The sequence below is a fragment of the Eutrigla gurnardus genome (genome assembly GCF_963514095.1).
Source record: "Eutrigla gurnardus genome assembly, chromosome: 5".
Classification (NCBI taxonomy): domain Eukaryota; kingdom Metazoa; phylum Chordata; class Actinopteri; order Perciformes; family Triglidae; genus Eutrigla; species Eutrigla gurnardus.
In genome coordinates this window covers 5250184-5273737 of record NC_139919.1, presented here as the reverse complement: position 1 = coordinate 5273737, position 23554 = coordinate 5250184, and the positions used below count along the sequence as shown (strand labels likewise).

The 23554-nt window shown below is 40.2% G+C and overlaps 2 protein-coding genes across 2 annotated transcripts in view; both read left to right on the top strand.

Moving 5' to 3' along the window:
• LOC311013480 (complexin-2) overlaps positions 1-23554 on the top strand; it is a 656754-nt gene that overhangs the window by 356919 nt on the left and 276281 nt on the right. The gene's annotated exons all lie outside the window — the stretch shown is intronic.
• The window catches only part of shtn3 (shootin 3), a gene marked incomplete at its 3' end in the record, with an annotated part of 40375 nt that overhangs the window by 12349 nt on the left and 4472 nt on the right, over positions 1-23554 (top strand). The window contains exons 3-13 of the mRNA XM_084009371.1: positions 13550-13644; positions 14070-14238; positions 14410-14507; positions 14587-14668; positions 15111-15205; positions 16285-16431; positions 16928-17081; positions 20324-20477; positions 21206-21276; positions 21531-21637; positions 23309-23323. Coding sequence (XP_083865497.1) covers positions 13550-13644; positions 14070-14238; positions 14410-14507; positions 14587-14668; positions 15111-15205; positions 16285-16431; positions 16928-17081; positions 20324-20477; positions 21206-21276; positions 21531-21637; positions 23309-23323 — 1187 coding nt within the window. The remainder of the gene's footprint in view (positions 1-13549; positions 13645-14069; positions 14239-14409; positions 14508-14586; positions 14669-15110; positions 15206-16284; positions 16432-16927; positions 17082-20323; positions 20478-21205; positions 21277-21530; positions 21638-23308; positions 23324-23554) is intronic.

Below are 23554 nucleotides of genomic sequence, written 5' to 3'. Positions count from 1 at the left end.
TAACCAGTCTATCACAGGGCCGACATGTAGAAACAGACAGGTAACCAGTCTATCACAGGGAGACATGTAGAGACAGACAGGTAACCAGTCTATCACAGGTCTGACATGTAGAGACAGACAGGTAACCAGTCTATCACAGGGCTGACATGTAGAGACAGACAGGTAACCAGTCTATCACAGGGAGACATGTAGAGACAGACAGGTAACCAGTCTATCACAGGGAGACAGATGGGATGTAGAGACAGACAACCATTCGCACTCAATAGCTCAATAACCTACTTACAATAATTACTATAAAAAATATTTTTTATAACAACACAATTAATCTGCAAACTAAACTAGTGCCGTCTTCATATTTTCAATTATTAACTATGTACTATGTGTAAATGAGTCAGCCAGAGTGCATGAAAAAGCATCTAAAGGAAATTTAGGAGGAAGCTGTCAGCTGTTTGTCGCAGAGAAAACCAATCAGCCTGATCGGATTGCTTCACTGAATAATAATTTATTTACTTGGAAATGAAATGTACGGTTAGATGTACAACATATTTGGATTGTTGAGAGCTTTTGTAGATTTTTTTTGTCAGAATCTGGATGTCTGAGATCGTTCAAATACGTCCCAGTGACTGACATGTAGATCTCACAGTCATTTGGGGCTTCTTGTAGACGGCAGGACGTGAAATGAAAGCCCCTTGGTTGGACAGAAAACATATCAAAAACTTGTCTGCAACAGCAAAACTGCTCCTAATATCTTCAGTCAGCAGAAACGCTGATCCTCCTTTTGGCTGCGAGTTCCCTTCATGTCATGCGTTCAGTCTTTCATTCACTCACTCATTTATTCATCCGCCACCTCTCCCCAGAGGACACAGCTCTTGTCATGTTATTCCCATGAATTATTAAAACGTCCTGCCATGAATTATTCAGCAGCAGAACATGGGGGAGGGATGAGGGGACTGACTCTTTATCTGTTGTGGGCCTTCAAAAGGTCTACCTGCTGCTCCACATTTGAATGGATTTAATGAGGGAGGCATTGCTCACCAGCAGGTTCTTGGTTTCAGGCTCATTTGTAATCTCAAAGGCAAGTCCTACGATTACCTTACTACGACCTCAGGTTGTGTCAATCATGTTTGCACTCCGACTCTAAAACTTCTGTCTGTCAAAAAAGTTATAAAACAGGTTAGATTTTCTGTGTATTTTGGCATCCCTCAAGTCACCGTAAAGCTACAAACATCTAAAATAACAGACGAGCTCTTCCACCTCATCACTCAAAGCAATGCTGTCGCTGTACAACAGTTTGAAGACCATAACGATGCAGAGATGAAGGACAGATTGTGGCGAGCAGTTTGGGATCAGGGACGTACTGCAGCCGCGGTTCAGGGTCAGTTGGATTGTAAGGATCGGTGGTCTTCTTCCTGATGTGTGTCCCCGTAGTCCTGTAAACGGGATAACCGGCATCCTGTGTGCACCTGGACCTGATCAGGGTCATTGCGCAGCTCCCTCTTTTTCTTCTTTCAAGAAGTGAGACGATCAAAAATCTTCCTCACTCCTGGATGACATTTATTTTGCGAATTTTTGCAACAAATATATTTATAAAAAAACACATTGCACTCAGTGTGCTAGGTTTCTGTGCGTAATTAGTTTTATCAGATAGCAGATGAAACGCAGGGGGAAAAAAATGGAATCAGTGTGCAAAGGCCTTCGCTCTTCGATAAAACACTTGCCTCCACAATGAACGTTCATGATCGCAATTCATTTAATGGATAATGCATCTGGGAAACATGTTTGCAATTTTCTGTGTCTTCTTCTTCTGCTACTGTAAAGAACACGCAGCAAGAAGCTAACAGCTAACACCCCTCATGTATTACACCGAAGTGTTGTACGTCGTCTAATGCTACCGGAATGAACATGTAGCAAGAAGCTAACAGCAAACTGCCCGCATGTATTACACCGAAGTGTTGTACGTCGTCTAATGCTACCGGAATGAACACGTAGCAAGAAGCTAACAGCTAACACCCTGCATATATTACACCGAAGTGTTGTACGTCGTCTAATGCTACCGGAATGAACGCGTAGCAAGTTCGTCAGAAGTGACAGATTACAAATGAAAACTGTTTTTTGACGTAGTCATATACATACATAACTGTCCTTCATAAAGTGTGACACAAGGATTAACTCTTGATCACCAATGGTCTCTCATAAAGTGACACATCATCTAATGCTACTGTAAATGAACACGTAGCAAGAAGGTAACAACTAACACCACTCATCTATTACACATGTAAACTGGAAATGTGATTTCAGAAAATAGTCATCACGTGTAAAAGCTGCAATATTTTCGCTTTAAGAGCAAAAGACAGGAAATGAATACAGATGATAAAACAGCCCTGAAAAATATGTAAAATACAACCAACAAGACTAAGTACCACTGCGTGTTGCTTGTTACCCAGAGCAAAATATACTGGTAATTCTAATTCCTTTTCATTCAGAGACCATGCAAATTTGGAGTCATAATAAATACATTTCAACAATATTGTACATACATTCATGGACACTGGACCCACTTTTTAAAATCATTACTTTAGACCCCATCCCCCCTACCTCTCAAAAGTCAGCGAATCTGTCCACTCTGCACTATTTTCAGTTTCAGTTGTAAATTAGTTCTTGTAGCTGTTCATCACGTGGTTTCTTGCAGGTTGGGTAATTCGTATTTGTTCGTCTTCGAAATTACTATCGCTCACTGTGTGTGTGTGTGTGTGTGTGTGTGTGTGTGTGTGTGTGTGTGTGTGTGTGTGAGAGACGTGTGTGTGTGAGAGACGTGTGTGTGTGTGTGTGTGTGTGTTAGCCCCGCCCCTCAGTGAAACAGACAGGAGAGGAGAGAAGCTAGATAAAGCATTGTGCCTGGAATTACACTAAAACACAGTAGAGTCACTCTGCAACTTTTTTTTCTTAATTTTTACTTTTCATAGAGGTGACAAAAGCTTGGTAGAGCAAACACATATTTGTATAAATTGTATCCAGATTTTGACAAATTCAACAAAATTCTGCATTTCACAGTTGAATCCATTTTCATTGTCAAATTCCAATTTTTTTGATTGATTTATTAGTTTATTTGTCAGGGACAATGCAGCGCACATTATTGCATACATAGCTATCACAGTCAATGCCATAACAATATCTGTAGATGTGTTACATAAAAGGTTTCTAGCCAGTTGGCTAATTTGCAACCCCAGTCCCTGGTCAGACCTTTCTAAAAACATGTTGTAGTCTAAAAGTATTCTAAAAAGTGTAGTATACGTGTGCAAACACCTCTCTATACACATAGAGACCAACAAAACATCAAGGGTAATTTTAATGTTCATACCCAAACCATACACAACAGAACAACCACAACATACATAGGAACATCAAAAACAATAAGTCACGTAACACAACCCCCAGACACCCAGCCGCCCGCAAACTCTCACTTATACGGACAGCCAGTCACAACATACACCAATACAATAACACAGACAGCAAATCACATACGATACATCCCCCAGATACCTAGCCGCCCGCAAACTCTCACTTATGCGAACAGCCAGGCATCAACACAGACAGTACAGTAAAACATAGACAATAGAGTGTGTGTATGTGTGTGTGTGTGTGTGCGTGTGTGTCTTAGTGGTCACAACCCTGATTTACTTTCAGCCAGTGTTTTACCTTACTGTTAAATGTTTTCAGTTCTGTTCGTGTTTTTAGTTCTATCGGTAAGTTGTTCCAAAAGCGGGTTCCTATTACTGAAAAACATGACTGGCCGAAAGAAGTTTTGCGCCCCTCTACTGTGCAGTTACCACCCACTGCTCCCCTTGTGGCCGCGCTCCTTGCCTTTGTTTTCATGACAAATGGACAGAGTACAGAGGGCGCCAGATTATTTGCACATTTAAAAATTATTTTAAGAAAAGAAAACTTAATAAAATTGTCAAAACTTAATAACTTTTATTTTTGTAAAATTAAACAGTGATGTGATGTTAATGGTTCCTGGTCCATTATTTTCAGTGCCTGTTTGTATAATGATGTGACTGGTTTAACGGTTGTCTGGGAGGCTTGGCCCCATACAGTAATACAGTATGATAAGTGAGAGAGTATCATTGCATGAAAGAACAATAAAGCTGCCTTGACCGGGATGTGATGTCTTATCATTCTGAAGCAGTTCAGGTTTGTCCGGACAGTCTTACAGAGTTTCTTAACGTGTTTTTTGAAATTAAGTTGTGAGTCTAAAATAATACCTACAAATTTAAATTCATCCACTTCCTCTATAGCCTCTTGGCCTATTTTAATGGTGCATTTGGCTTTACCTCTTATAGAGAAGCACATTGAGACAGTCTTTTTGATGTTAAGCGTCAGTTGGTTATCTTTGAGCCATTGGGATACTCCCTCCATTTCCTTGGTCAGGACCTCTGCTGCTGCACCTGGTATTCTAGCTGGTGTGTATAAGACTGTATCGTCAGCATACATTTGGCAGTTTGCTGACTGACAGCATGTTGGTAAGTCGTTGATATACAGACTAAACAGCAGAGGCCCCAGGATGGATCCCTGTGGGACACCCATTGTCGACTGAAGTGGCATTGAGAGTTCTGTGTTTATTTTAACACGTTGCTCTTGATTGGCCAGGTATGAGGCAAACCAACCGATGGCATGTTGAGAGAAGTTGAAGTTGGTGAGCTTGTTCGAGAGTATGCTGTGGTTCACTGTGTCAAAAGCCTTTTTGAGGTCTATAAACACAGCTTCTACAACATTACCCTTGTCCAACTTACTCTTAATGTTCTCGGTTAGGTAGCAGTTGGCCATTTCTGTTGAATACCCTTGTCTGAAACCAAATTGTTTGGGGTTAATGAGGCAATTGTTTTCAAGATGCCTAACTAGTTGTTCTGTTAAGATTTGGGGGGGGCGGGTAATATTGAGATTGGCCTATAGTTGCCTGCTTGGTCCTTTGCACCAGCCTTAAAAATTGGAATGATAATGGCTTGCTTCCAGCTTTGTGGGAATTTGCCCACTCTGATGGAGAGGTTTACCAGATGAGTTATAGGTTTAACCAGGGCCAAGCAGTGAGTTCTAATAAAGGCAGTGTCCAACCCAAACACGTCCTTTGCTTTAGACTTATTTAACATGTTAATAATTTTATGTACTTTTTCCTCACTGACCTCAATTTAGAACAAATTTTAATGGCGTAGACTTTGAGCTCTGCAGAGTTGCTGGTTCAAAAGTCTCAGCAAGCTCCTCCACTGACTGAATAAAGAAGTTGTTAAATTAATTTGCAATAGCTAGATTGTTAGTGCTAATAACTCCATTCACTTTCAGTTCAGTTATTGTTTTTTGTTTACTTGGCTTAATTTTAGTAAGACTGTTGAGATGCTTCCAGAGGGATGCACTGTGTCCCTCAGATTCCCCAATCAGTTGCATATAATAAGCTGTTTTTGCTTTACGCAATTCTCTGACTACTGCATTTCTGAATCCTTTAAAAAATAAGAAGATCCGTATCAGTTTTAGTGAGTAGCTATCTTTTCAGTGCATAGTCTCTTTTTCATCAGCTGGCGAGTGTCATTACTCAGCCATGGTAAGGATGCTTTTCGCTGCATACCCTTAAACGTTTTCATGTATTTCCCAATTAGGTGCATGAGATTTTGTGTTAGGGAAATACAACAATTTTCTAACTCGTTTGATTGTAGAACATTATCCCAGTCTAAATTGTTTAGATCATTTTCAATTTGTGCCTGCTTGTTTTTGGGAATACCCTGGTTACCGGGTTTACTTTCATTCGCAAATTTTGATAACCGCCGTTTAGTGAGTGTTGTGGAAAAATGAATCTGCCCAATAAAGATCAACAACCAGGATCTGCTTTTTCTCCGAGGTTTATTCCACTAAGTATTCTCATCTGCAGAGGAGGGACTGGTCACCCCTGCCTTCTGATGCAAAGGTCCAGAATCAGCAGGAACGACCCTGAGTCCAACAACAGTCTCCCTTTTAAGGAGGAGGAACCAAAGGACGGATCATGTCCTATCTTACAAAGACAAGATGTACAGGCAAGGTCAAGATTTACAGAACACAGGCGTCATAGTCCTGAAATTATCTTATGTCAATGTGGCACTCATGTTCATATCATCTACAAACAGGCATTCATTTTCGTCACAGCATAACAGTCAGATGCGGATCGACGTCTGGCCTGACAAATATTCTGATTATAAAGTACAAACATCAAAAATTCCCATTACATGAGTTTTCAGACAACCATGGTCATGTTATGATCTGAAAGCCCTGTGAGAAGGTTATATGTTCTCATGATTCGCTGGGGTCCGTTTGTAATAATTAGATCTATCAAAGTTTTAGATGTTCTTGTAATCCTCGTTGGGCCTTTCACCATCTGCTGAAGACTGTGTTTTGACAGCAGTGTCTTTAATTTCGTGCGATTTTTCTCTAGCCAATTAATATTCAAATCACCAAGTAAAATCGATTCTGTATGAGTATTTATATGTTTAAGAAGTTTATCTAGGTCATCATAAATGAAACATCGTGGGATGGTGGCTTATACAGTGCTACAATATTAAAATTCATCTTCGGTGATAAAGCAACATTCAACGCCAGACATTCTAATGGTGTATTCAGTTCGATTTCATTACATTTCAGAGTGTCTCTAACATAGAATAATAATCCCCCCCAGCCCTTGTCTGATGTTCTATCTTGTCTGTAGCATGTATAGCCAGGGACGTCAATCATGCTGGTCGGGATGTAACTATGCAGCCAAGTTTCACTCAGTGCTAAAAAGTCTAAGTTAGAGTCCGTTAGAAGATATTCAATCTGATCACGTTTTGGCAATATACTCCGAATGTTCAAGTGTCCGCCCAATATGCCCTTTGGTTTAGACGTAGGCTCCCATATTACTCTTGCATGATTTACAGTCTGAAAGAATCCAAATTCACGTAGTTTTCTTGGTGATTGAATCATCCCGTTGACCCCGTGTGGAGTACCTGTTGCCTCGGCGAAGATGTCCGTCCCTCCGGACCTCAGCTGCCACTCATGCAGTCCGTTTGTCGTTGCATTTGCCGGGGTAAGGTGAGTAGTTGGGCCAGGGTTTAACTGCACATCCCCGGACAATAGGATTAGGATCAGGAATACATTTCTGTCCATGTTTCATCCTGGTAGGGCCCTGAATAAAGTTTCAATCCAGATTCAGACATAAACAGCACTGATGTGCATCTTTTTAGAGGAGCTTCTTTGAGGAGTTTAACTGTCGTCATGCAAAGAAAAAGACATGATTCAGACAAGAGTACCTTGGAGACATTTTTGGATCTTGTTTTAGCTTTTGAACTTTGCTGTTCCTCTTTGTTAAAGTAGGAAACTGCCTCTTCCCCACAGTTGTGGCTTGATATTCCTGCTGTAGGAAGCAGATATCTCACAGTTTGTAATTTATGCTTTATGCTTTTAAGCTGGAGCTGCAGCACAAGGCGTTGAAGCTACAGCTGAGTGTCGAACATGTCTCCGAGGATTGTAATTTCAATAGCAGCCAAAAGCCTCTCTGAGTTTCAAATCATATGCAGAGAGAGAGAAATGAGTTAGTGTGAGCTGCTGTCGCACATCCGGCATTAGATACTGGATATGAGATTTCGGAAAATAGTAAACACATGCAAAAGATGCAATATTTTGCCTCAAAAGCAAAAGACAGGAAATGAATTGAGGTGACTAAACAGCCCTGAACAATATATGAAATACAGCAAACAAGACAGAGGCATAAGTATCACTGACTTCAGAGTGTTGCTTGTTACAGAGCAACATCTACATGATGCAGGTGTTGTACGTCAACTATTGCTATTGTAGCTGAACAGGAAGCTAACAGCTAACACCATTCATCTGCATGATGGTGTTGTACGTCAACTAATGCTACTGTAGCTAAACAGGAAGCTAACAGCTAACACCATTCATCTGCATGCAGGTGTTGTACGTCAACTAGTACTACTGTAACTGAACTCCTAGCTGGAAGCAAACAGTTAACATTAACATTGTACATCATCTAAAGCTACTGTAGTTAAACACATAGCTGCAAGCTAACAGCTTACTCCCATCAGTTTTACAGAACTGATGGCCTGTTAGTGTTGTTAGCGCATGTGGTCTAGTTATTCACTCTACTGTACTTAGATAAAACCATGTGACTGACCTTTTTCTACATCAGTGCTTTCATAAATACTATAATTACATAACAAACTGTCACATGACACATCTACCCTGACAGTGACCAGACGGCCTCTCACTGACTAATTGTATACTCTTTACTGTTATGGATCCTGTGTTTATAATGTGTGGCTCTTTTTTTTTTTTTGGCTCGTTCACCTTTACAGTGCCACACAATAATTAATCAGGGTCAGTAACATTATGATAATTTTCATTATATATTAATATATTTATTATCTTTTCAATTAATTGATTCATTCTTTAATCTATGTGAAATATGTCCATTATGGTTTCTAGGATCGCAAAATCAGAATCTTCAGATGTCTTTTTTCTGTCCGTCCAACAGTCCAAAACTCAAAGATATTCAATATATAAAAGTTTTCAAATAATTACCTGAATTGTTGCAGAATCATTTTCAGTGGATCACAGAACATTATTATTAATCTAAAGTTGCATGAACAACTTATGTGCAATTATAAAATCTCTCAAAGAAATGCAGTATATCAGGTTAGGCCATGAATAGATTAATTTTGGTTTTGACAATTAAATATAGTTATACTGGACGAAATGTTCTTTAACTGCTCTGGCATTGGTTTAACTATTCCGTCCAAAAACCCTCCAATGCACAACTAATCATATTTAAGTCAAAGCACTTGAAGGCAGGATTAGTTCATTTATTGTTCACAGCTTAAACACCACCAGCATTAATAATCTCATTCTACGTATTAAATCCTTTCTAGGAAAGGAAGTGACATTTTTGAGTCACTGGTGCATCCCCGAAACATTTACATTTAGAAATCTTCATTTTGAACTCTTGAATGTAGAAGCAGGTTTGGTTTGTACTGGAAGCATGAATCTGCACTTCCATGTTGGCTTGTCACCCATCTTTGTAACGGTCTTGACCCTCAGCAGTGGGATGTCAGTGTTGGATGAATGTGCTGACTGTTGGCTAATCCTCCAAATCTGTTAATAATGTGCGTCGCCTCTAAAGAGGCTTTCCTCAGCTCACTGCAAGAAAACAAAAGCAGCTTTTTGTTTTGAGCCTGTCGGATCATGACGGGTTTCCCTCGTGAAGGCCTGAGCCTGAACAGTTTGACAGTCCACAGAAGGCTGGAGGACAAACTACTGTCAGTTATGTTCATGTGCATCTGAAAAAAAGGCACTGTATGAAGCTATGTAAGACTGTTTTTTCTAACCGTCACTGCTGGGTGGTTAGTTAATTAGTTAATTAGGGGCCTTGTTGTTGTAAGTTGATCGTTATTTCTGTGACATACAAACATTTTGCCATATGGTCAAACATAAATACAAAAAATACAGCAAGACAGTAACATGTATCAAATAAATACAAACGAACATCAGCACCAACATTAGGTTGAGACAACAGAACCAACGTTAGGTTTACACGACAAAACCAACGTTAGGTTAAGACAACAAAACCACTGTGAGTTTCGGCACAAAACTTCTTAGTTATTTTTTAGGAAAACCGTCCCCAACGCATCCTTTCACCCCAACACTTTCAAGCACATCTGGTGGTTGAAATTCCTGTGTTGTTGAAATTCATGTGTTGTGTCCTCCCCCCACCATAGGAAGTTTCTTTCAATATTTATATCTCTAGCTCTGGATGTTGCATAGTCACATGGATGTGTTTAATTCATGTGTAGACCATTGAAAAGGAACTTACTTTGCATTGGCATTGTTTTAGTGCTGAGACACACAAAGAAAACAATTCAGTGACTATTTCAGAGTATAGAAATTGAAGCAGCTCAATATTTAACGTCATTGGCCAACTGACTCCAGTGTTGCCCTGCTTGGTTTCTCTAGTAAAACCGAGTAGAATGAGAACAGGCCTATAAATAGCAGAGGATGATTTCCTATCTGACCCACGTAGTTGCAGTTGAAGTGCAGTGCAGCCGAGCGGAGAACGATGTTGTGGCTGAATGAAGCCCAGAGAGAGAGATTTTGATGGCTGAGCGTTGAAATGCTGGCTGGGAGGGAATCGCTCAACCTCAACTATTAAAGATTGAATGAGGATTCAAAATAGATCCAGAAGCCTTCCCCGTCCTCCTGCTCCCTCACAGCATTCCCGCTTTCTTTTCTTCTTTCCAAACCAGAAGCCGACAGTCAATCACTACACAGATATTAAGTTAGCAGTGTTGTGGTCTACATGACATGGGCAACCATGAAAATAAATGCTTGGGTGTTCCTTCAGGATTCTGGAGGAAACAGAGTTGCGTGAACCTGTGTTCACTGCAGCATTGTCCACAGAGAGACCAACACAGTTTTTGCCTTTTCTTCATGGTGGCCTTTATCTTGCTGAAGATGACTTCTGCTGTCCAACACCTTGTCCTGCTAGTAGTACACATCCCAGGAAGCGGTGGTCAACCTTATCTTTGATAAAGATCCGGAGAATCTGGCGATTCATCTTCTCTACTCCTGCAATGACCGCATAGCTAAGCATAAAAAGCATCCCATCTTCTTACATACATGTTTAATCACTAAATCATGCCAGATTATTGTGGAGGTTAAAAACATGTTCAGTAGTTTGGGAAATAGCTGCGTCACTGGAACCATCTTTGACGAGAGTTTGTTCCCTCATTTGAATCACCAACTCCTTCATAATATGTGGTGCCAGTGCCTCGTTTACAATGCATGACATTTTGGTTCTGGCACACCTGTATTCCTGGGCTGTTCTTGAGTCTTTGAAACACTTCTTCAAAAGAAATCCCACGTGGTCAGCGACAGCAAGTGGATGACTGTTGATCTTTCTTTTATCGTACGGAAAGTTGCTCTGCCCGTAACACCTGCCTCCCCTCGCACTGAAAGGTCGATGCTGTTTCATCCATCTCCGTCTGAGCCGGTGTCACGAACCGGGCGTTTGATTTGGTCTCCGGTTCGCCATGGGACCTTTTACATTTAATGCGTACGTTAGTGAGTACAGCCAGAGCCTGGCTGAGCGTTGCTTTTACTGTAGGAACCATTTAAAAAGCACACAGAAACAGAACCGGTACCGGGACAGACGTGGTGGGCCGAGCAGCCCCCCTCCCCTCCCCGCAGCGTCTCAGTGTCAAGCAGCCACAAACAAGCAGTGAGGCATCAGAAATGATAATAACATTATATTATCACCAAGATGAAAAATGAAAAGGTTAGGCACACCAGTGTGACCAATGTAAAAAGTTAGTCAGTTATAGTTAGTTATAGTTAATAGATTCACTGAAGCTCCAGCAGTTTGACTATGAGGGAAACTTTAAATGAGACATCTCAATACTAGCCCTGTCACACAGCCCAACAAAGAGGATACTCTCCTCCCCTGGCTGTGCCTCGAAATCCTGTCTATGAAAATCAAAAACAGTATCGGTGAAAAGGGATGACCCTGGTGGAGGCGCAACACCCACTGAGAACACGCCCAGAATGTGGACACAGCTCTCACTTTGGTTATACAAGGACCGGGTGGCTAGTTTCAACGTCGCTGGTACACCATATTAGGGACACAGTCGTACGCCTTCTCCAAGTCCACAAAGCACATGTAGACTGGATTAGCAGACCTCAGAATTGCATCCATGTTTTTTGCAAATGATGTGGTCTGGTTAGCTCCTTCAGAACATGATCTGCAACATGCACTGGAGCGGTTTTGCAGCCAAGTGTGAAGCAGTTGGGATGAAGGTTCCAAGTGCAAGTTGAAAAGTGGGGGGGTAGAGAGTGGAGGACTGAAATATGACACCACTGTATCACAGGTCAATTTCCACAGCTCTCTGGGAGGTGATTTGTTGTTTGAGGGCGTCTGCAGTTGTTGACTTTCTTCGCCCTCATCTCCATACACTTCCCCTCCAGAGCTTTTTTCTTGTCTACTCTTTTGGAGAGCTTCTGGAGTTCGTTACGAAGCCTCTCGTTCTCCCGTCTGGTGGCGTTCTTCTCCGCTTTCAGGTTTTCGTAGACGATAACCAAAGCTCTTTCCCCTTGGAGAGTGTTGCGGCCCGGTGCTGAAGACGGTGGTTTACTCGGCTCAGGGCTTCGTTCTCCGACTTCACGGCTTCCTCTAGCTGTTTTTCTGCCTTGTGAGAACTTTTCTTTCATCCTGCATGGATTTATAATTTGCGTCACAGTAGCCTTTTCCCAGGAATCTGTTTTGTGCCACCAACACTTTCTCTTCAGCTTCCAGTTCAGCATGATTGTCCTCAAAATATTTAGTGATTGAGAGCTGCTCATTGACAACCTGGGGTTGCCGCTGTCTTTCTGCAGGGCGTCCATGCAGTCCAGTGTTTCTTTGCACACATCAACCCAGATCTTTACAAGGTCATGCTCTTTGTTGAGACGCTGAAATTCCTCCTACAGGGATACTGTGAGACTTTATTATTTATTATTACGTACTAAATGCCTAGGTTTAATAAATCATCCTCTCCTTGTGTCCAATTTGTTACGCGTCTTATATAAAGTGTACAATACGAAGCTGACCACACCAAAATGCCATCATAAGTGGGACCCCCAGGCCTGCAAAACATTCAAGGGGAATCACTGTAATCTGATATGATACTTGTCCATCAATTCAGGAAGGACTCTGTTAATGGATCAGGGACGGTGGCTTCCTGCTGGCTGTAATATAATCCAGTGAGTCCAGGTCTGAGTCTGTGACCACGACTGAAAGACATGAAGAACCAGAGAGAGAGAGAGAGCTGCATAGATAAAGATAGACAGACAGACAGGCAGACAGATACTTTATTGATCCCGAGGGAAATTCATAGTAGAATTTTAAAAAAACTACGTTTTCTTGCCGTTGACTACTGAACATATTTTTTCTGATATAAAGTCCCATGGGCAACACAGGAAGAGGCGGGCCTCAAAGAGACATTCATTCATAAATAAACGTTTCTCTTATTGATTGAAAAGCAGCACTTTGGTTAAACCACATTCTGTATATATAGTCTATTTTTCTTAAACACTGTGTTAACCTGATGTCAATCAATCAATGATCTATTGATTGTTGAACCACGATCACAGCCGGATATTTTGGGCATCTAGTACCTTCTACTGTTTGTTTCTTTATCAAATGTTTGTATGATTTAGTTTAACAGTTCTTTTTTCTTGCTTGGCCTTGATGTTCTCAACAAAAGTAAACAAATAGAAAATAAAAATAAAACATGCCTATTTTTGTATTTATTTATTTAAAAGAAAACTATAACTTGGTTTGAGTATTTTATTGGTTTTATTGGTGTGATAATCTATTGGAATCTTGTCAATAAACTCTGACGGATGTTTCAGGGGTTCACATAAATTAGGTACAGAAAGTAAGAACCGTCTGTGTGTGTGTGTGTGTGTGTGTGTGTGTGTGTGTGTGTGTGGGTGTGTGTGTCCTCCTCAGTGTCACAGATGGTGATTGAGGAGGTCAGCGTCCTGCAGACTCAACTGGAGATCGAGAAGTCATGCCGAGAAAATGCGGAAGCCCTAGCAACAAAGGTCAGACACACACACACACACACTCACACGCGCACACACACACACACACACACACACACACACACACACACACACACACACACACAATAATCAATATGGCTTGCATTAGCAGGAGAGGGGAACAGCTGAGTCAGGATGCTTCTGGACAGAGGCCGTTGTCTTTTAAGTCTTCACAGCAAAATCTGGTGCTTATATTAAAATAAAGGACTGTTCTGAGGTGGATACAACATTTATGTCTGCTGTTTATACATATAAATATGTTTCAGGTAAAGTGATTCTAGTATGTTTTAGATCATTTTAAGAGTGTCAAGCATATTTTGATGATTTCCGGTTTTTAATTTAACATTATTTTTTCATATTGTTTTATTCCCATGCCTATTATGGTTTATAGTTTTAATTACGCTGTCATGAACTTTGACCTGCAGCTGAACTGTGAGAACAGGAAGTTGAAGTACCTGAGCCTGTCGTCTCGTCCGTGTTTGGACGAGCTGCTTCCCAGCATCTCAGACTGCCTCGCTCTGGAGGCTGACGCAGACGGAGATGCTGCAGACGGAAACCACGACACCTTCACACAGTACCAACAGCAGGTTAAAGGTACAGTACGTAGAATTAGATTCACACAGTATCAACAGCAGATTTAAAGGTCCAACACGAATAAATAGTAAAATGTTAGACACTGTAATAATGTTGATTTTTCAGTATTTAGTCTGTTTCTATTAAAGAAAGAAACTTTACAATTCGGTGGTGTTTGTGTGTGTTTGTCAGAGCTGAGGGAGAGTGTCAACACCTTATTGGAGGAGAAGAAGAATTTCCTGTGTCAGATTAATGAACAGCAGAGACGGATAGAAGAGGTGACCTCACAGGTGAGGATGGATCTGTCAAACATTTCCTTGACGATGTTAGATTGCCTTCAGGTGCCTGACTGTTGAATTTTCTTTACAGTCAGAGAAAGATCAGGCTGAGATGAAGGAGCTTCATGAAACTGTTGAGCAACAACGTAAGACCATCAAGAGATTCAATAGAGGTGAGTCCAAATGAAACACAGTGATGTCTTCAAACAGTGACTGGGGATGAAAGGTTGAAATCAGCTTCACAACCAGTTGATGCTTCAGCACAAACATGAGCTCTGAAACACCTATTCTTTTTATTTAGCATGTTTAACAAACATACATTTACATGCCAAGTTAGCTATATATTAAAGTGGATTATTGAGCCCAATGCAAAGATGGAAGTACTTGTCTACATAATAGTCCTGTCTGCTCTATACCTGTATTTGACAGCTTTGTTGTTCATGTTGATAGTAATGAAAAAAGTCAAATTTCTTGTATATCATATGATATCAGATATATTGTTATATAGTACTTGCCTAGTTAGGCTGATTCTGATGATAAAATGCTAACATGTTGAATGTTTTGTTAACGTGCTATCTGTACTGAGCTCTTTGGTGTGTCTCTCTGCCTCTGTAGTCTCCATGATGGCGGCTCAGGAGTACGACGGCATGAAGGAGCAGCTGGACTTGGAGCAGAGCCTGAGAGTCCAGGCCGAGACTTACGCACATGAGGTAAAGGAACGGTGACACAGCAATACTGTCAAAGTGTGTACATGTACACAACTGGTGCTCTTACATCGACTTGTATATTCAGAAACATGTTTAATGATTAAAGCTGCTTTAATACAGTTTTGGCCACTAGAGGACATAAATACGTTAAACAAGCTGACGGATACACAGCATCACAATTTTGTAATGTTGTTAAAGGGACAGTGTTTGACATTTCAGGTAATTTGTTAGCTAAAATCAATACGCTCATTCATAAATAGGTCATTATCAATAGTATAAATAGTAATTATAAGTGTATAATTACCTTTGCCAATAATCTGATTTATCCTCGTAAGCAAAGAATTTCTTCTTTATATTTACATTGGAAGTGTGAGGGCTGAGGTGTGAATGTGAGTGTGAATGGTTGTCTGTCTCTACATGGGATGGACTGATGACCTGTCCAGAATGTACCCTGCCTTCGCCCAATAACAGCTGGGATCCCCCACAACCCTGAATACAGGATAAGCAGTAGACGATGGATGGATGGCCAAGGATGCATTTTATAGTTTTTATTCAGCTGTATTGATCTGAGTACGGCTGAAGAAATACAATAGAGAGAGTCCGAGGCTGCAGCTGCATGAGCCGTGTAGAGGATGCTGACTGATGGCAACCCTCCAGGCATCAGAAGCTTGCGTGCAATGCATCATGGTACATGTAGGAAATGCTGGGCCTCAGCCTTCTGGCTCAATGTAGCAGCACAGAGGAATGTATTGCTTCATTCGGCTCACTACATTCACCATCAAAACAGATTGCTGTTGAATTTTCCCTTTAAAGTGCAACATGTACTTTGAAAATCTTCTGTTCACTTTGTCCAACTCCCACAGTTTGAGGATTGTGATGAAGTTGCTTTGCACAAATGAAAAAGTCTGATCTGCATTGTTGTGTTGCTGATAATTGATGTGTGTTTCGAACCTTGTGCCTGACAGTGAAATGTCCTGAATGTGGTGTTTACTGACCTGAAAAGTGAAGAGCCAGCAGGAATGAAACAGACTGTGTGATGGAAGTGAAAACTGTTTCTCCCTCCTCCTCCTCCTCCCCTGTAGATGCTGGTGAAGCAGAAGGAGGCCAACAGGCAGAGTATGCTCCTGCTGCAGAGTGCTGAGCCCAGCATTCAGCTTCTGAAAGCTCTGGAGGACGTCGCTGCCATCACCAAAACCCTGGAGGACGAGCGTCTGCAGCATCAGCAGACGGTAAACCAGCCTCACTAATATTATCACTTTCATCCAGTTTGATGGACAGAAAGTTCAAGTCATAGTGAAGCTACGGGTCATCATATTTATTTTAGTCGCCTTGACTTTGTTGTTAAATCTACAATGACAGTTTGTTTTTATTATACTGGAGGCGGCAGAAACAACACCTTTATGTTGTTTATCTCTGTGGATGGGATTTAGGATTTTATCATGGATCGCAAGACAAAACACTGACGAAGAGTTGATCGCAGTGAATTTACAGTACATTGATGGAATCATCGTGAATATCATCACATGGGTAAATTGCAAAATTGGTCCAGGTAATTAGTGGGAGTATCTGAGCAGGTAGTAAACAGAGTACACGAGCAGGTAGTAAACAGAGTACCTGAGCAGGTAGTAAACAGAGTACCTTAAAGTAACGCAGACTAGGATAATAGACATCCCTTAATTTTGTAGCTTAAAATTAAACTGTGTGTGTGTGTGTGTGTGTGTGTAGGTTCAGAGTTTGGAGGCTCAACTGGAGCAAAGCTGTGTGAAGAAGCAGCTGGAGTCTCTGCAGAGACAGCTGGAGCTGCTGGAGGAGGCCAAGAAGGAGGTGGACGGACGGCTGGAGGACGCAGAGAAGAAGAATGAAGAGCTGGAGACCAGAGGTGGAGTTCATCGGCCCTCAGCACCACATATATAGCAAAGCAACAGTAACAATATAGTTATTGGCAAGCACCGAAACATGCGTTAAACTGAAACCAAACACACTGAAAGCAGGGAGGAGGATTTAAACACACTAATAGAGAGGCTAAGTACCATCGGACCTTTTTTAAATAAATATGTACAGTAGTCAATGGCTAGAGACAAATCATATTATGATCCCATTTTAATTGGACCAAAATTACAGAATGACAATTCAAAAGATAATTTTACATAAAGAAAGTCTCTTTTTGTGGTATAACTGTGAGGTATGATGGTGTGTTTACACACCAAACTATTTTTGTCTGCATATATTGTTAAATAGGTGAACAATTTGACCACCTTAATTGTAAGCAAGTCTTAATACTAACTGAGTCTTCATTCTATTTGTCTTGTTGCGTGAATACAAAGTCCATGTAAGAAACATCAGGCAACGCAATGTACACAAAAGACACCACACTAATTCACTTATTTGGTCAAGTTGAAATATTTCAACTCCTAGTGTTGAGATTGAGATGTTAGTATTACTGTAGTAGATGTTAGTGTTACTGTAGTATATGTTAGTATTACTGTAGTAGATGTTAGTATTACTGTAGTAGATGTTAGTGTTACTGTAGTAGATGTTAGTGTTACTGTAGTAGATGTTAGTATTACTGTAGTAGATGTTAGTGTTACTGTAGTAGATGTTAGTGTTACTGTGGTAGATGGTAGTATTACTGTAGTAGATGTTAGTATTACTGTAGTAGATGTTAGTGTTACTGTAGTAGATGTTAGTGTTACTGTAGTAGATGTTAGTTTTACTGTAGTAGATGTTAGTATTACTGTAGTAGATGTTAGTATTACTGTAGTAGATGTTAGTGTTACTGTAGTAGATGTTAGTATTACTGTAGTAGATGTTAGTATTACTGTAGTAGATGTTAGTTTTACTGTAGTAGATGTTAGTATTACTGTAGTAGATGTTAGTGTTACTGTAGTAGATGTTAGTATTACTGTAGTAGATGTTAGTGTTACTGTAGTAGATGTTAGTATTACTGTAGTAGATGTTAGTATTACTGTAGTAGATGTTAGTGTTACTGTAGTAGATGTTAGTATTACTGTAGTAGATGTTAGTGTTACTGTAGTAGATGTTAGTATTACTGTAGTAGATGTTAGTATTACTGTAGTAGATGTTAGTGTTACTGTAGCAGATGTTAGTATTACTGTAGTAGATGTTAGTGTTACTGTAGTAGATGTTAGTATTACTGTAGCAGATGTTAGTATTACTGTGGTAGATGTTAGTATTACTGTGGTAGTCTACATGGTAGTATTACTGTAGTAGATGTTAGTGTTACTGTGGTAGTCTAGATGGTAGTATTACTGTAGTAGATGCTAGTATTACTGTGGTAGATGTTAGTTTTACTGTAGTAGATGTTAGTATTACTGTAGCAGATGTTCGTATTACTGTGGTTGTCTAGATGCTAGTATTACTGTAGCAGATGTTAGTATTACTGTGGTAGATGTTAGTATTACTGTGGTAGTCTACATGGTAGTATTACTGTAGTAGATGTTAGTGTTACTGTGGTAGTCTAGATGGTAGTATTACTGTAGTAGATGCTAGTATTACTGTGGTAGATGTTAGTTTTACTGTAGTAGATGTTAGTGTTACTGTAGCAGATGTTAGTATTACTGTAGTAGATGTTAGTATTACTGTGGTAGTCTACATGGTAGTATTACTGTAGTAGATGTTAGTGTTACTGTGGTAGTCTAGATGGTAGTATTACTGTAGTAGTAGATGCTAGTATTACTGTGGTAGATGTTAGTTTTACTGTAGTAGATGTTAGTATTACTGTAGCAGATGTTCGTATTACTGTGGTTGTCTAGATGCTAGTATTACTGTAGTAGATGCTAGTATTACTGTGGTAGATGTTAGTTTTACTGTAGTAGATGTTAGTATTACTGTAGTAGATGTTAGTATTACTGTGGTAGATGTTAGTTTTACTGTAGTAGATGTTAGTATTACTGTAGTAGATGTTAGTATTACTGTAGCAGATGTTAGTATTACTGTGGTAGTCTAGATGGTAGTATTACTGTAGTAGATGCTAGTATTACTGTGGTAGATGTTAGTTTTACTGTAGTAGATGTTAGTATTACTGTGGTAGTCTACATGGTAGTATTACTGTAGTAGATGTTAGTATTACTGTGGTAGTCTAGATGGTAGTATTACTGTAGTAGATGCTAGTATAACTGTGGTCGATGTTAGTATTACTGTAGTAGATGCTAGTATTACTGTGGTAGATGTTAGTTTTACTGTAGTAGATGTTAGTATTACTGTGGTAGTCTACATGGTAGTATTACTGTAGTAGATGTTAGTATTATTGTGGTAGTCTAGATGGTAGTATTACTGTAGTAGATGCTAGTATAACTGTGGTCGATGTTAGTGTTACTGTAGTAGATGCTAGTATTACTGTGGTAGATGTTAGTATTACTGTAGTAGATGTTAGTATTACTGTGGTAGTCTAGATGGTAGTATTACTGTAGTAGATGCTAGTATAACTGTGGTAGATGTTAGTATTACTGTAGTAGATGCTAGTATTACTGTGGTAGTCTAGATGTTTGTATTACTGTGGTAGATGTTAGTATTACTGTAGTAGATGTTAGTATTACTGTAGTAGATGCTAGTATTACTGTGGTAGTCTAGATGTTTGTATTACTGTGGTAGATGTTAGTATTACTGTAGTAGATGTTAGTATTACTGTGGTAGATGTTAGTATTACTGTAGTAGATGCTAGTATTACTGTGGTAGTCTAGATGTTTGTATTACTGTGGTAGATGTTAGTATTACTGTAGTAGATGTTAGTATTACTGTGGTAGATGGTAGTATTACTGTAGTAGATGCTAGTATAACTGTGGTCGATGTTAGTATTACTGTAGTAGATGCTAGTATTACTGTAGTAGATGTTAGTATTACTGTAGTAGATGCTAGTATAACTGTGGTCGATGTTAGTATTACTGTAGTAGATGCTAGTATTACTGTGGTAGATGGTAGTATTACTGTAGTAGATGCTAGTATAACTGTGGTCGATGTTAGTATTACTGTAGTAGATGCTAGTATTACTGTAGTAGATGTTAGTATTACTGTAGCAGATGCTAGTATAACTGTGGTCGATGTTAGTATTACTGTAGTAGATGCTAGTATAACTGTTTCCCTGGTCTTACTTCCTGTCCACAGTCCACCAGCTCCAGGAGACCCAGAAGGAGGTCGCCCCTCCCCCTGAACCATGCGTGGCACCGCCTCCCGCCCCTCCACCACATCCGCCTCCTCCCCCTCCTCCTCCACCTCCCCCCCCTCCGCCGCCCCCCCCATCCAGATGCAACCCCCTGAGGTGAGGACACAATGATGAAACAGTGATGTCCTGAGGACAGTGAGTTGTCTATCCAGAGGAGACTCTGAGACGTAAACATGGGGCAGGCATACACACCGATGGCGCGGCATCGGGGCAATTGAGTATCTTGCCCAAGGGTACTTCGGCATGCAGACTGGAGGAGCCGGGATTGAACCGCCAATCCTCAGATTGGAGGACGGCTCGCTCTCTCTCTATGTGTCTGAACTCTGAATGTGTCCAACAAGACCACATGTACTCCACTCACATTCACTACATTGTAACAGTTAGACATACTGGTACTTTAGTGGAGTATATCCATTTTAATAATAACAACAATGGTGATGATGGATAGACTGGCGTCCTGTCCAGGGTGTACTCTGCCTTCGCCCAATGACAGCTGGGATCGGCTCCAGCCCCCCGTGACCCTGAATACAGGATAAGCGGTAGACGATGGATGGATGGATGGACAATGGTGATGAATGGCCTTATATAATGTTAATGTTGAAGTGCATTTAGGAGAAATCTACAAATAGACAAAGAAGTAAAGACATATTTTCTTTTGAAGACACGAAAAATGTCTAAATTACAAACTGATAGTAGAATCATCTTTAAATCTATAATACTATAGTAGTGAAGCAAGTAAGATGGTGTAAAAGCAGGGTTTTCTGATCAGATCCCATCATGTCCTGAGAATGAACCTGACTGTGGGTCTCTGTCTCCTTTCTCAGCTCTCTGATCGCCATCATGAGGAAGTCCTCAAAGGGCTCCAAGACCTCCGTGAAGGCCGAGCCGCCTCCAGGTGAGTCTCACCTGCAGGTTGTTATTCAACATCACTGAGCAGCATGCATGCAGTTATGTGGCAGTCTTTTTATATCGCGATAGTCATATATATAATGATATTTCATGGCAAATGTAATTCAATAATAAAAAATATATTCCTACCACATGTACATGTTGCATTTTATTCAATTTGATTGTCTCATTGAGACATGAGCTAAAGCTGCCGTCTACATCTATAACATGCTGTGTTGAAAGCTTCCTGTCTCTCTCCAGCGGGCGAGGGCGGCGATGTGAAGGCGAAGGCGGTGAATGAAATGATGGAAAGGATCAAACATGGCGTCGTCCTGCGGCCTGTCAAGAGTCAGGACAGTGTCAGCAAGGTGAGGACAGAATGAACCGTCTTTAAAGGGAAAGCTGTTGTCATTGTATCGATGTGTTTTTTATTTGTAGGTGTTTGTGATTCAAAAGACTTTTAAAACTGTATCTGCAGTGGCTTTCAGGAAACAATCAACCTTACTGTGACGGAGCTGAATATGTAGACAAACATGAGACTGAACCAGTGAATCGGCACGACAAACATTATGAGCTTCTCTTGTGTGATATGAGCATCATGTTAGCTGAGGAGCATCAAGACATTACAGCAAAGAATTGACTCAGCAAAGATTGTCCACATCCAAAACACAAGACGACAACAGAGAGATACAAAGAAAACACGCTACAAAACCACATAGTTAGGTTGAAAACTGTGAATAATGTCCAGAACATATAAAAAATATAAAATAACGTAGGATTTGTTGAAAAGCTAAGTGACTAGAGGTGTAACGATTCATTCGATTAATCGATGAATCGATTGTCAGTCCTATAGATTCTACTAAATCGATCTGCTATAATAAATAAATAGAATGAATCATTTTGGCTTCACCAATAATCGATATAAATGCATTTAATCGGATGAATCGTGATTCTTACTTATGATTAATGTTTTATTACGTTTTAGACACACTCTCCCCTGCCAGCATGTAGTCTACTGAAAATGTTCAAAATAACCGAGCATATTTTAATAACATTTTTGTATTTAGCATCAAATATTATGCAGGTTTACTTTTTTATAGAATAAATATGTTATTTTTCACCTTTCAGTAGAATACAGATAGTCTCACTCACATTATTGCATGTTTATTTCATGGATATAGAATTTTGGTTACAAGTTACTGAATCGAATCGTGGTTTACAGAATCGAATCGAATCGTTACAAAAAAGAAAAATCGTCCTTGAATCGAATCGCCAACTACTGTATCGTTAATCGAATCGAATCGCTGTGAAGCCAAAGATTCACACCCCTATAAGTGACCAATATTTGAACTGCTACTGTGCAAAAAGTATGAATGCTGTGACAAAGTTGAATTCATGTGAGAAAGTCCTAATCTTTGTGAAATTTCACAGTTTGAATGTTGGAGTTTCTATCTGGAGGTGTGAATGACTAGATGAGCTTTGAAAATCCTTGAAAAGGTGTGAATATTGAGGATTTTTTTGAAGATTCCATAATCTGCTTAAATGGTAAAAAATGGCCTTCAGATATCCCTGAAATCATGAATGATATCAATCATAAAATAGATGCGGTCGATTCCTATTTGAGATGAAGATCTTGTTTGAATTGAGTGAATACGTTGAAAAAAAGAGGTTAAGGGCCAAACGTTCTGACCTGGAAGATATAATAAGTAGAAAAATGATTAATAAATGCATTAAAATGACTCTGCAACAGAACAAAGCTGCTTGGATTTACTGGGACACTAACTTCAGTGTCCTGGTGGAAGTCGTCCTCCCTGGCTGACTTGCACCGACCCATTTGAAACTAATTTGTGATATATCAAGAGCAAATCGAATCATTGACAAAATAGGTTTCCATGGAAACGTAATAGACAACGTAGTTCAGTGGTGTGGGAGCGTCAGCAGGCCGTCCTGCTCCATGCTAGCTGGATTTCTAAAGAGCAGCTGCTCTCCTAAAAGCTGATCTGATCCTTCTCTTGTCTTTCTTCCATGCGTCTCCACAGAGAGCAGCAGTAAAAGTGAGTATATTGATATTTACATCAATCTTGTGATGTCACTGTTGCTCTCTGACCCCAGACACGCCCCCCACTTTTAATCAACATCTGTTTTAAATGATCTGTTCATCGGCAGGGAAAGACTGTGATGCTCTGATTCCTCGCTGCGTTTTTCTCTCATGAAAAGCTGAAATATCCGACCTTTCACTGTTTCTGAGACGCAGCATTCATTCATGTTCTAACCCTCTTATGAGA